Source organism: Anoplopoma fimbria, chromosome 6 (genome assembly GCF_027596085.1).
Source record: "Anoplopoma fimbria isolate UVic2021 breed Golden Eagle Sablefish chromosome 6, Afim_UVic_2022, whole genome shotgun sequence".
NCBI lineage: Eukaryota > Metazoa > Chordata > Actinopteri > Perciformes > Anoplopomatidae > Anoplopoma > Anoplopoma fimbria.
In genome coordinates this window covers 21449741-21463333 of record NC_072454.1, presented here as the reverse complement: position 1 = coordinate 21463333, position 13593 = coordinate 21449741, and the positions used below count along the sequence as shown (strand labels likewise).

Below are 13593 nucleotides of genomic sequence, written 5' to 3'. Positions count from 1 at the left end.
ATTTAGGGATTTATTGGCAAAAATGGAATATAATAATTAGTATGATTTTTTTTTAGTGTGTAATCACCTGAAAATAAGAATGATGTTTTTTATTACCTTAGAATTATCCATTTCTAACAAACCAAACATCGGTTCTAGATGGATCCATTTGTGGTTTTGTGTTGGCCACCGCAGTTCTCCTACAAGCTTGGCACGCGGGAGAAGTTTCCTTTGGTTGCAATATGCAACTCTATTGCTAGATGGCGCCAACTCCTACACACTGTCCCTTTAAACTCTTAAAAAGGCATTATAACATACTGGTATAATTTTAGTCTATATGATGCAATAAATGTCTGTGATGCAATAAAATAATTTGTTTCTTAAAAATGTTTAAGAAACAAATTATTTTATTGCATCACAAATTACACACACACACACACACACACACACACACACACACACACACACACACACGTCAAATGATCAGATAGAGACTTGAAATTGTCAACATCAACATATGTTACCCAGTAATCATCATTGCATATCTGTATATGACGAAACGTTATAAATTGTTTTCATATCTTACCTATAGTTTGTATAGTTTATGTGGCGCCAACTCCTACACACTGTCCCTTTAAACTCTTAAAAAGGCATTATAACATACTGGTATAATTTTAGTCTATATGATGCAATAAATGTCTGTGATGCAATAAAATAATTTGTTTCTTAAAAATGTTTAAGAAACAAATTATTTTATTGCATCACAAATTACTTTCCATGTGAAAACACTTGCTATCAACCTTGTCCCACTTCTAAGGCCAAACTCACTCGGGTCATGAATAGATGCTCAGAGCAACTAACGTAGTGTAAAGAGTGAGAAGTCCTCTAAGGGTGGGTTTGACAACCAATCACAGGACTGTCACCCAGGAGACCTATGTTCGTGTCCCATGTGAAACCAAAAGCTGAGTGATTTTTTTACTGATAACATGTTGTCACATGACGTTATGTTCATGTCCTGCCACGCCACTAAGTCGCACAATGTTACGTACAAAGCTTACATTACATTACAATCATATTATTTTAAGCCATACCATGATGTTTTTTTTCTAACACTAGGTGGTTTTGTTGCTTAAACCTTATTTGCCAATGTTTCACAGAATTAACCACATGCACAACGTTAACCACCCACGAACCCTCTGCATCAAGATTTATGCATAAACTTCTGCCCAAACTGAAAAACATGATGAGTTCATGTTGCTCTTTAGTGAAGAACAAACAAACAATAGCAAATTAATTGAACATGACTCCATAAGGTCCTCCTGCATAAATAAAGGATAAAGAAATAGCAACGTTGTGTGAGTCTGTTCTTTCTTACGTGTTAATTCCTGTATTCGTCAAATCAGACCATATTTTTCACTTCTCTACCCTGATAGTGAGCTGGACAGCTTCTAAAGTGTGAGGATATTTACAGTTATCTCGATAAAATAAATTCACCATCAACTCTGTATTTTATAATGATCAGTGATAAAAATCTTGTATCATCATCCCCTTTTAAGTTGATATGAAAATGAAAATAATATGTTGGCATTGTACATTTCTGGAAACTGAGGGATACATTGAATGTGGATGTTCCTGAACAATAAATACGTTTCATGTCAGACTTGTATCACACTTACAAAAACACACAATGCCACGTGGTTAACAGGGTAACACAACAACATAACGTAACAACGTAACGTAACAGCGTAACAACGTAACAATGTAACAATGTAACAATGTAACGACGTAACATAACAATGTAACGTAACAATGTAACGTAACAACGTAACGTAACAACGTAACAACAACAATGTAACAATGTAACGTAACAATGTAACAATGTAACGTAACAACGTAACGTAACAACGTAACGTAACAACGTAACGTAACAACGTAAAACAACAACCTAGGGTAAATTAATAACAACTGCCTTAGCAGACTTTCTTATTTAACGTTACGTAACAGGAGTAAAGTAAACATTTTGGAGAAAGTCCTGTGTTTGTCTGACCCACCCACCACCACCCCTACTCCAACCTACCTTCATAAGAGTTTCTCACTTGTTATAAACTCATTATTATACCAGGGAACTTTCAATAACTGCCACTCAATATACTACACCACTTGCTCTGACCAAATGCACAAACTTCTACATTCAACTCATCCGTGGTTTTCAGAAACGGTCGCTACATTATCTCCGGGCGACTGGGCGGCGAAACGCCTCTTACGTTACTCTAATGTTTGGTCTTGTTGAAGTGAACCGACTAAATTCCTATAGGATGTGAAAGTGAATCACATTTTTCTGTTACAAGTGATCTAACCATCCCATTCATCATTATCCAAAAAAGTGACAATTTGTTCCTTTCTTACTCAGACAAACGTGTATATTTCGATGCATATCTATAAACATTCTCTGATGAAAACAGTATAGATACTTGTTTTTTTGTCCAAACATTTTTTGGGTGTGTATTGGAGTCGGCAGTGCATGCTGAGGCAGTGTGTGCGTGTAGTGTGTGATGTGACATTCTCCAGGACTGCTTTCTAAAAGGTTGAAGAGGAATGTAAAGGAGAATTTCATCATCCACTCAGAAATATCTGGACTAAGCCCTGGGGAGAAAAAGTGTTCACTTACCAGAGCTAATAAAGATGAATTAGGTTGAGAAAAATATATACCACTCTGCATGGCAAATATTTTTTGTTAGTTTTGTTATAGTACTTTCCCTCTCAGTATTTGGCAGAAACAGTGTGTTTACATGAACATTAAACCTTTTGGACTATCCTATCCTATATGTTTACACATAAACACCATATCCTATTTTCAGAAACCTTGATAAGCTCTTGTCTTGTTCATAAGAAACCTGAATATGCTAGCAGGAGTAGTATAGATATATACACGTGTACCAGAGACTGTATGTAAGAAGTGGAGATAGTCATCATGACTTCACCAGTGGGTTTCTGGACGCCATGTGGTCGACATGTAGTGTTTTTTGCAATCGATGATCTGAAGATACCATATTTGGAATGCTGAGGAGTGACGTAGAGACGCCGTTAAGGCTCTGGTAGCATCAGCGACCTGTCAATCACAGTAAGCCCGCCCTAAAGCATACCCTGCTTTATGGTCTATTTCACTCTAAATGGACCATCATTTACTAAATGAACATCATGCTGTATTGAAGAAGACTTGAAACTAGAGATTGAGACCATAAACTCATGTTTACAATGTTAACTGAGGGAATACATCAAGAGAGAAGTAGAGTCATTTTCTCATAGACTTCTATAGATCAAACTTATTTTTGCCACCAGAGGAGTCGCCCCCTGCTGGCCAGTATAGATAATGCAAGTTTGAGGCTCTTCCGCATTGGCTTCACTTCTCTATTTCCACATGAGTCAGAGCAAATGCTGACTGACTGCTACCAAAAGTAAATGCTGACTTGACGTTCTTTACCTAACGTTACCTATCAAAAGTTAGACAAGAAAGTCTGCTAATAACGTTTTTTATTTATTTTATTTACGCTAGTTACGTTGTAATGCTCTTGCACAAAAGTTGCTTTTTTGCATCATAAATGTTGATTGGACAGTTTTTCTGTCACCCATTTTAAGTTATCCATTAGTCAATAAATAAAACACTCAGTTTCTTCAGCGCTCTCATTTTTGTATCGAGCCTCAGATTGGATTTACGAACACACACACAAAGTCAGCTGCAGCTCTTATGTAACCCTGAACTCTCAAGTGCTCCTCTCATTTATATTCATTTCACACCAGCAAAGCAAACCGCATTACTCTGCCCCTAATTAAAAAAAAACCAACACATGTCTTGAGCGCTCCATTAAATAGTTCCCGTTAACATTGAAATGCATCTGTATTGTAACAGCAGAGCTAATTCGTTATGCTCTCTGCGGAGGAGTAATTCCAGTTCAGACTTGTAGGAACAGAATAACACATTTGTCACCAAATGAGTGGAATGCTCTTTTCTCTGTCACTGACGCATTCACATACATCCAACAAAAATATAATTTCAGCCGTCCCTTAAATAATGATCTGCAGTCAGGATCATGTATAACTATGGATGGGTTAAATAAATCCATTATAGACTGAGCTTTAAATGATGGTGTAATTTGGGTGCAGGGACCAGTCTGGTAGAATATTCCATCCATCCACAGATTAATCAAATAAGATACAATATGTTCATCAGTGAGCTTTGGAGCTGCTGTTAGGTGGGTTGTTTTTTACTTTGGATGGAGCCAGGCTAGCTGTTTCCACCTGTTTCCAGTCTTTATGCTAAACTAGCCTAACCACATCCTGACTCCAGCTCCATAAGCTTCTTACACAGACATGAGGTTGATATCCAAACCTTAACCCTGAACCTCTCATCTCCCTATTCAACACCCCACGTACCCGCAGCACCCAACTTCCCATTGATAATACACGGCTTGGTCTGGCCTTTATAGCTATACTAACCAGACGCTTTATTTTTATTTAAGTGGAAGCACACTCTTCCCCCCCTCAAATAAGTTTTTGGGTATGGGAAGTTTGGGAAGGAGTCGATAGAAGTGATAGCTCATGGTTCAGTTTTTTTCCCCTTTTATTGTTAATGTGCCTTGCCTGACGGAGAGTTAACTGTTCAAGAAAGGTGTTTGAAAATGATAAACCTGGCAAAAAACCCAATTTACAATCCTTAATTATCCATAAAAGACCCAATTTTTTTTTTTATGAAATAGTGGTCATGTGCACAGTAGGTAGTTTTTGTCTGAAAGTCACTGTAGCAGGAACTGTCGAACTGATCGAAGTTATCAGGGAAATTGGAGGAAAAGCATCAATCAGGTTTTGTCTTTTTTTCATTTCTCCAAATCACTCATTACAATACAAGTACATGCAGAGTTTATAAATATGAAGCTGTTGACAGTCAATCTGAAAACATAGAAACATTACAATCATATTCTGCAATGTATGCAGTGCTTTGTCTCCCCCTACTGGCGTCGACTATATATTACACCCACCGGCTTCTCTACGTTTTCCCGTCGCTCGATGATGATGACGCTGACGACGCTTGCGTAAATGAAGCGCGACACACAACATCAACAACATAACGTTAGTTGTGTAAGCGTCCGAGGAGGACAGCAGAAAGAAAGCTCTCTTATCGACTGTAGACATGTCTCTTCTGCGGTTATGTGCTCCGGCCAGCAGACTTGTACTGTCCAAGAGTTTAGCCGTGGAGTCCGTCTTTACAGGTCAGTGTGTGTTTGTGTCTGTTCTATCAGCTAATGTAGCCCCTTCTCTTTCATTTATTAAGATTCTAGAATGACTTCTTAGTTATTGGCTATGTTATAGCTAAACCTGGATAAGTAATGTTGCCTAAGGTTAAATCATAGCCTGGACCATAATATTAGTCTTTTATCGGACACTGTGTTCTACATTGTGCCGCTGGCACTTATTGGCACTTATTGAATTCGTATTTGTTTACTGCACTTATCCTATTCGTAGTAGTTTGTAGCACTTATTATAGTCTGTTGCAATTATTGTTTTCGTAGTAACTTGCCTCTGCACTATACTTTTGCTCTGGTTTATGCTTTAAGATGCTTGTTTAAGAAAGGAGATGCACTTATGACTTCTGGTGACTAGAAGTTCTCTTGAATACCTATGTTGAATACACTTATTGTAAGTCGCTTTGGATAAAAGCGTCTGCTAAATGACTGTAATGTAATGTAATGTAATAATGGCTGCCGACTTTTGAGCCAGCTTTTATTCTGAAATCCCCGCCGTCCGTGTGGTTTCCTCTTGTGTCTCTCGCAGGTTGTTTCCGGGCAGCCAGCGGGGCGGTGAAGGACAAGCAGCCGCTGAAGAAAGCCAAAACCCCGCAGGGTCGGTTTGACAGCCCCGAGGAGGCGAGCAAAGCTGCTCTGCAAAGTGAGAACCATGACTTTGTAATGTTACCCTCAAACTGCACTCAGTGATGTGGCAAAGGAAGATACGACCCCAAAAAACAGAGAATATCAAACAGAACAAATTGCAAAAAGGTGGATAATTATTTAGGTAACCATGACAACAACCTACAAAAAGCACATGAAACAGCACTCAGATGGTCATATAGACACTCATAATAATAATAATAATAAAAATAGTAATACATAATAATAATAATGTGAAAGAGCCACATCATTTCTGTGGCTGATATATTATCTTCCAATAAATACATTTTTAAAAGTAACATTCATTTAATTTTTTCCAGTAATTGAGATTAAGTGTTAATATTGAGCAACATTTGCAGTTCTTCTTTGACTGTGAATTTACACAAGTATAATCAGGACATTTATATGTAAAACTGGCATATCTGGTCATTTTTACAGTAAAAAACACTCAGTTGCCAGTATTTGAGGTACAACAAGCTAAAACAAATGCAGGGTAATACAAAAGTCCTGCAGTAAAGCTCCCCTCCTGGTGCCTCTAATGTTCAGTTCTGGTTTAAACTGTTTTAGTTTGCAGAAAAAGTTGCAAGAGGAAGATCATCTTGACTGAAACAGCATCTTTTCAAGCCGAAACTGTTCTCTTGTCGTCCTCCAGAGTTCCCTGATGACGTGAACCCCTCAACCAAGGAGAAGGGGGGTCCTCGGGGACCAGAGCCCACCCGCTACGGAGACTGGGAGAGGAAGGGCCGCTGTGTTGACTTCTAGTTCCACACCAGTAAAAATCACTCCTGTGTTATGGAGATGTATATTTTTGTTTGAGATCAGAAGGTGAGGACGAGGTTTAAACTGTTTTCTGGTTGTGACTGTATTAATACTGCGAGGGAACAAGTAGAACTGTCAGTAGACTAATGGACAACTTAACAAAGTAGATCCTGGCAATGTTTAAATATTATAAAATGACTTAAATATGCCAAGCTCCAAGACATGTTTTGCACATTGATTTTGTTTTACCATGTGGGGTTACCAAAATAATGTATCCATTAAAAGAATTAGTTAAAACCAGACAGCCTCTGATTTTTTTTTTTCCCCCAGAATAAATCAGTTTTCCTATTAATGATTTCAAAGAAACAAAATCTTTATTGATAGATAAGAAAGCAATGGTAACTGTTGAACAATCATTGATACCTTTAACTCCCATAGCAGGTATGTTAAACCATAAGCGAATCATCAGCTTTACACTAAGTTTGTAAATTCTAAAACACACTTCTCTAAAAGCATGTGTGTGTTGGAGAGTTAGAGGACTTTAATTTACTGTATTTTGGTTATTTCATCTTTGGTTAAAGTCATTGTGTCTGATACCGTAATGCTTATTAACAATAAAGAGATGTTTTTGTTCCTACTTTTGCATTGGTGTTCAAAGTCTATATTTACAGCATGCTACAAATTAAAAGTGCCAAAGATTCTAGATACTAACTTTTTATACTTTGCACATCAGTGTGCATATAGCATGTTTCGAAAGATTTCTATTTGACGTTTGTGCGTAAAGTTGTGATGCAAAAATACCACTTTTATGAGTTTATATAATTTCGATTGTAGCGTTGTGCTTTTCCAAGATATAAGTTAATTTGTGTGTATGTTTTGAGCAATTGTGTTTTAGCAACGTGCAATATATGAAGATGTACTTCCTATTTTGTCCGCTAAAGGGCAGCATCGAGCCATGAACTCATGTTGCCTTCAAGGGCCTTCAGCAATATTTTCACCCCACTAAGCATTACAATTCGTACGAAAGACGGCAAAGCTGCTCATTTGATCGCTCGCTTATAACATTCATCTTTCTAATAAGGAAGAGTTGCGTTTAGCATATGTAACATGTAGAGTATGTGTGGGATATAATTAAATCCCGGGGAAACAAAAAGTAATGATTGATATAAACGCCAGCCATTAACAGGCAAGACGGAGTTTGTGGAGACGCACCTGAAGGCAGCACGAAGGAAGAGGAAAAGGCTGCAGCAACAAAAGCGACCGTGAAGCCTTCAACAGCTGGACGCTCCTGGCTAAGCTAACGGTGATGAATGTTGTAAGTACCCGCCATTTGTGTCGTTCTGTCAGCGAGGCAGGGCTGTAACTGCTGCTGGAGCGGGGGTTTAGTCACCCACCTGCAAGGGTTTCGATAAGTGTTACGTTTACGTGGATGGTGTGACAATCCCACCGGAGTGTCAAACACTGTTACATGAGATGTTATCGGTGATGCCCAATGTAACAGAAGATTCTCATTAATAGTGAGATGGTTATAGTTACGAGCGTCTGTTGATGAGCAAAAACATACAATTCCATTTTTTTTATTTATTTTAAATAAGTTTAATACGTGTTGCACATTTTTTCCATCTTTGAAACGTCATAAAGCTTAACAATATCGTTGCTGCTGGTTTTGTTTTCGGTTTTGTTCGTTTCTCAGCAGATTAACGAAACAACCACTTCGGAAAATTTGCGTGAAACTTCTGCTGTAAGTTTGTATTCGTGGGGTCCAGAGGGAGCCCGTTACGTTCAGGGGCGGGCTGGTCAAAGAAATGACGTTTTCACCACGTCACGCAGCCCGCTCTGACGTCACTTGTGTTTGGCGCCACTGGTTGGTTGCCATGGTTTTGTCTGACCACATTTCAAGTGTGAGGCTCAAACTTACATGATTATCCTATGAGATGGACAGTGTTGCTGTGGCTGAGGCATCATGGGTAATGTGCTTCTGGCCGTTAGTTTCGTTTGCTGTTGCTTGGATATCCGAGCTCTCACTCAGGAGCTACAGCCACCATTGATGACAATGATAACATGTCCTTTATATCTTTCTCTGCCAATTTTTGCTACTACATAGTTTACTGGAAAAACACAAACAAATGCAGGTCCCAGTACTTTTAGTCCCAGTATCTAAAGGACACTCTTTAAGACCTTCATGTTTATGTTTCATGTCAAATTAAACCCTGGAATTTTTCATGTCTGTAATGGTGTAGTAAAGTTTTCCTAATAAGTTTCCCTGCAAGACAGTTTGTAGTCTGGTATCTATTATAGGAAAACTAGAGACTAAGTATGAACGGTAGTGGCTACAGTATGTATGTATTACATTACAGTCATTTACATTACAGTCATTTAGCAGACGCTTTTATCCAAAGCGACTTACAATCAGTAGTATATTACATATCATTCACCCATTCACACACTGATGACAGGCTACCATGCAAGGTGCCACCATCAGACTCTAACTAACATTCATGCAACATCCAGTCCACACCGATGGCAAGCCTTCAGGAGCAACTTGGGGTTAAGTGTCTTGCCCAAGGACACATCGACTGCCGAAGACGGGTATCGAACCACTGATCCTCTGAATGGAGAACTACCTTGCTCTCCACTACGCCACAGCCGATATGTATATATCAGCATCATCACTCTTAAAGCTGCAGTTGGTAACTTTTATGAAAATAACTTTTCATCCTATTTGCTCAAACAGGTTACTATATCCTGAACTGTTTTCAACATGGCGGCCGGTTCACAAACTTTCCCATGTTACAGTTAAACAGTACTCTGAAATTTGTTTATGAAAACATTTGAGGCTAAAAAAAAAAAAGTAGCAATGCAGCAAGAGAATCTTGATCATATCAAATATCATATTACTTGAATCTGAGCCTAGTTCGACAGCGTGATCAGAGTTCATGAGCTTCATGAGCCGCTGCGAGACTCCTGGCAGAGGAACCAGATTATCTGTTTCATGCGCTACTTTTAGGATTTTTGAAAGTTACCAACTGCCACTTTAAAATATATAGCATCTTTAATGGCTATGCTGTTGAGATCTCAACTTATAAACTGCAGCCATTACTGTGGCTGTGCGTGTGTGTGTGTGTGTGTGTGTGTGTGTGTGTGTGTGTGTGTGTGTGTGTGTGTGTGTGTGTGTGTGTGTGTGTGTGTGTGTGTGTGTGTGTGTGTGTGTGTGTGTGTGTGTGTGTGTCATGCTGCTGCTGAACAACATGACCAAAGATCCATTTTTATTGTGTATAAAACTATTCGCTGTTTAAGAGTGTTCCAGACCATCAACAAAGCAAGTTTGGTCAATCCTGGGGTTCTTGTTCTGCTGTGGTCTTTGATTGACATTTCCCTCTTGAGTCTAGCACCACCCTCTTAAGGCCATCACCATGGAAACCAGTCGACCGCGAGAGAGGTTCACTTACTTCCCCATAATCATGAGAGGAAAGACACGGGGACACATGTAGCGATCCCTTCATCGCTGAGACACTTAGTGATAGTTTCTACCTTCTTTTTTTTATTTTTATAATGGGGTATGTTTGATTTGACACACTATAAAGCTGCCACTGAACACATCCTCTGTGTGGGCAGCCCACTGACATCACTCAGTGTATTGAGATTCAAATGTAGTATCCTCTCGTTGCCGTGTTGTCAAGCAGCCCCATGCAGATTTTAGAGCACATTAATAGGGAAGTGATGCCACACTGCAGCCTGCTTCATTATATTCAAATGAGGCGGAGGTCGGTCCGTACAATGGAAGGTGTGGTGCAGAGTCTGTCTCACCGCCTCCCTGATCTCTGCAACAACTCAGTGTCTTTGTGTGGCTTCAGGGCGGGTTGGTAGTGTAGCTAATACAGGCAAATGTTAGGGGTCAAAGGTTAAGATCTCAACAGTCTCAAACACCAGCAACAATTCACACCTTTTTTTTTATCCCCATTGCGATGTCAACTTAAGCAATTACATTGCAAAAGAAAACTTGCAGTTCTCTAATTATACTTTTAACTGCCTCAAAAAAATCCCTATTATTCTTTTGCTTAATTCTCGGCTGCCTGTTGTGTTAAGTTCAATTTGTTCAATATAAGAATAATGGAAATAATATCCTTTCATTTTTTTATATGACAATTTTTTTGTGAGTGTATTAGCATATACTGAAAGCAGCAGAAAGGCAGACACTTAAGTAACTTGTCTATTTATCGCAAATAATATCCTTATGGTGATATTAAATGTGATCGCATATTTTGCTCATGTGGTGCAGCTTGAAATTGGAAGTTTATACGAATGAACTTTTGCTTCCGGAAATTGTGATGGGTGTTTTGGATTGTAACCGGCCCAAATGTGTCTGTTGCAACGAGTAGATTCAGATTCCTGTTCTTATTTTTGAATAGATCCTTCCTGACTTAAATCCAAATGTTGCCAGTTTTAGGCCATTTCATTTATGCGGGGATCACATGATGTATCTTTTGTCTTTTGAGATGGTCCCTGTGTCAGATTAGGGCAATCATGAGGTCATACATTTTTGCCAAGACTTGGACGATAGACATGGCTGAATACCCTACATACGCAGTCATAGCGGTTTCTTTCTCCATATGGATGTCATCAAAGTAATGTTTGGTGTCATATCAGCACTTAGTTGGACAGTTGTTGGTGTGTAGCAGACTACTGACTCATTATCATTCTTTTTCATATTTTATAAGCACAAAATGCAGCTGAGCCAGCACCTTTTTCTACAAAACATTACTAGCGTCAACAATAGTCAACAATAGAGTTCTCATTGTGATGCGTCCGCGTCTCTGACTGCTCTGCCGCTGTGGACAGACAGTCGCTCTTCTTCATTGGTGCGGTGAGCGCGGGCAGGTCTGAGCATGCAGTCTTAATGAGGCCGGTCAGGTGAGGAGTGAGCGTATGGTTTCACTGCCTGGACCCGGCTGCTTAGTGACCCCACAGCAACAGGTAGAGACATTCTGCTCACTCAGCATACGGATGTGTGTTTGTGTGAGTGTGTGTATGTGTGCGCTCCACTCAAATATGTGTTTATTTGCAACCAATATTTACAAGGAGTGCATTATTGATATGATGCACAATAAGCAGCACATTTTTACACTGTGAAAATCAGTCTGTGTTCTCTGGTGAGACGGTTTCTAAATGACCTGTTCAACATTTCTACGCTGACATTTACCTCCTTATTTTCTGCGTGGATCTACTTTAAGCTCATCGTTTTAGTTTTGCAGCACATTTTTATTGGTTCGGTAACAGTAGAGGAGCATTTAGCTGCTTGAGAGCCAGGTATTTCCCTCTGGAGTAGGTAGTACCAAAAAAACGGAGCTAAAAGAGAGTGAATACGTCCGTATCTGTTGCAGAGCTCAAAATATCTGGTTTGGTCCATCTGGTTTTGTCTCGTAAAGTTTGTGTCTCTGGGTTTGTTCATTATGAATGTCGCCTCTTTTTAATTGTTGTCATTTGAGCAGCTTGAACTCAATAATTTGTTACCTAATAAATGACTTAATCAATGAATTATCAGTTGTGTGTGATGGCAGTCGCGTTCGATCTTAAAGTGGCAATCCTTAAGATTTCAGTAATGGTTGATTTGGAATTTTTATTCGAGTGAAAAACAAAGTTGAATGGGAGATTAAATCTGTTACTAACCTGAACCTTGTTACTTTACTGACAGTGTCTCCGCTTTTCAGATCCGTGCAGAACTTCAGTCTGTAAATAGGCAACTATTTGCCAACTTTATGTGGTGAAAATATGTCAGATGTTATGGTTTCAGCTTGCTCTAATGCCCCCAAGTGGCCATGTAATGTGTGTTTTCTCATCTTCACGTGCTGTACTTCTTCCCCGTCTCGTTGCAGTTCTCCTGTGTGCCTCGATCCAGAAACATGATGGTTGTTCTTGAAGAGACACCGGACAAAAAACTGGGCCCCAAGCTTGCAGTTCCTTCAAGGTGCACAAATGAAACCAAAACGTGTCAATGATGCAAAGCAACACATTTATACCTTTTTATGTTCTGAAAGTTATTAAAATGTTCTATTCCCTTTAGTTGACAGGACCTTCCTACATCACCTTTGTCCGATGGAAGCAAAGGGATGCAGCCCGAGGTGGAAGATGCATCTCCCAGAGTTCAAACACAGCAGAAGATGGCCGAGTCCGACTACCGAAGAAGAGGAAAGAGGCGAGACGGAGACAGAGAGGGAGCGAGGTGAACTAAACAAAGGTGTCTCTATAGCTCCAACGTCCAGGTATCTGACAGGCAGACAGTACGTAAGCAGAAAGCCTCTGTTCTCTGCAGAACAACACGCCTCCATCTTAAAGAAGAGACATCCACAGAAGCACACAGAGAAGGTGAGCAGGATTTAAATACTCATTCTGTTTCATTCACTTCACTTTTATTTAAAAGTCACCTCACTGTAATCAGACTAAATCAGACCTAATATTTCCATAACACTAGTCAGGTCTGAACTGAATATGATGTAATTAATGTAAAGAGTTAACAAACAAACGCTCATATTTCGTGTTCTGCCAACTTTCTTGATCATTTATTTTGCAAAACAGGAAAAAGGTACTTGAAATACCTCACCAACTAAATCTATGACGGACTGGTATAAAAAATATAAACAAAATAGAGGAAAATATTTTAATTTTAAGAAGCCTTAATCTTTTAATAATAGTCATAATTTAATAACGCAAAGTCATTATACTCTGAGAAAAACATATGTATGTTTTAAGAACAAAATGAGGATGTTATGATAAGATTATAAATGAACATGTTTCATAATAATATGACATTTTCATATTAGAATAAAACTTTGTCTCCGGATTTCAGTTTTTACTTTGTGTATTAGGGTCATTGTAGTGGTGTTTAAATTTTTGAAAAATAACTTTCAAATGAATT

The 13593-nt window shown here is 38.9% G+C and overlaps 2 protein-coding genes across 3 annotated transcripts in view; both read left to right on the top strand.

Annotated features, from left to right (window-relative positions):
* Nucleotides 1-5065: 5065 nt before the first annotated feature.
* Nucleotides 5066-7317, top strand: sdhaf4 (succinate dehydrogenase complex assembly factor 4). Its single transcript, XM_054600644.1, has 3 exons — nt 5066-5243; nt 5806-5919; nt 6574-7317. The coding sequence occupies exons 1-3, from the start codon at nt 5165-5167 to the stop codon at nt 6681-6683; spliced, it is 303 nt and encodes a 100-aa protein (XP_054456619.1). The 5' UTR covers nt 5066-5164; the 3' UTR covers nt 6684-7317.
* A 566-nt stretch (nt 7318-7883) lies between these two features.
* The window catches only part of cep68 (centrosomal protein 68), a 12604-nt gene continuing 6894 nt past the window's right edge, over nt 7884-13593 (top strand). For both annotated transcript variants that reach the window (XM_054600289.1, XM_054600288.1), the window contains exons 1-3: nt 7884-7995; nt 12554-12645; nt 12742-13043. In XM_054600289.1, coding sequence (XP_054456264.1) covers nt 12774-13043 — 270 coding nt within the window. In that variant the 5' untranslated portion in view covers nt 7884-7995; nt 12554-12645; nt 12742-12773. The remainder of the gene's footprint in view (nt 7996-12553; nt 12646-12741; nt 13044-13593) is intronic.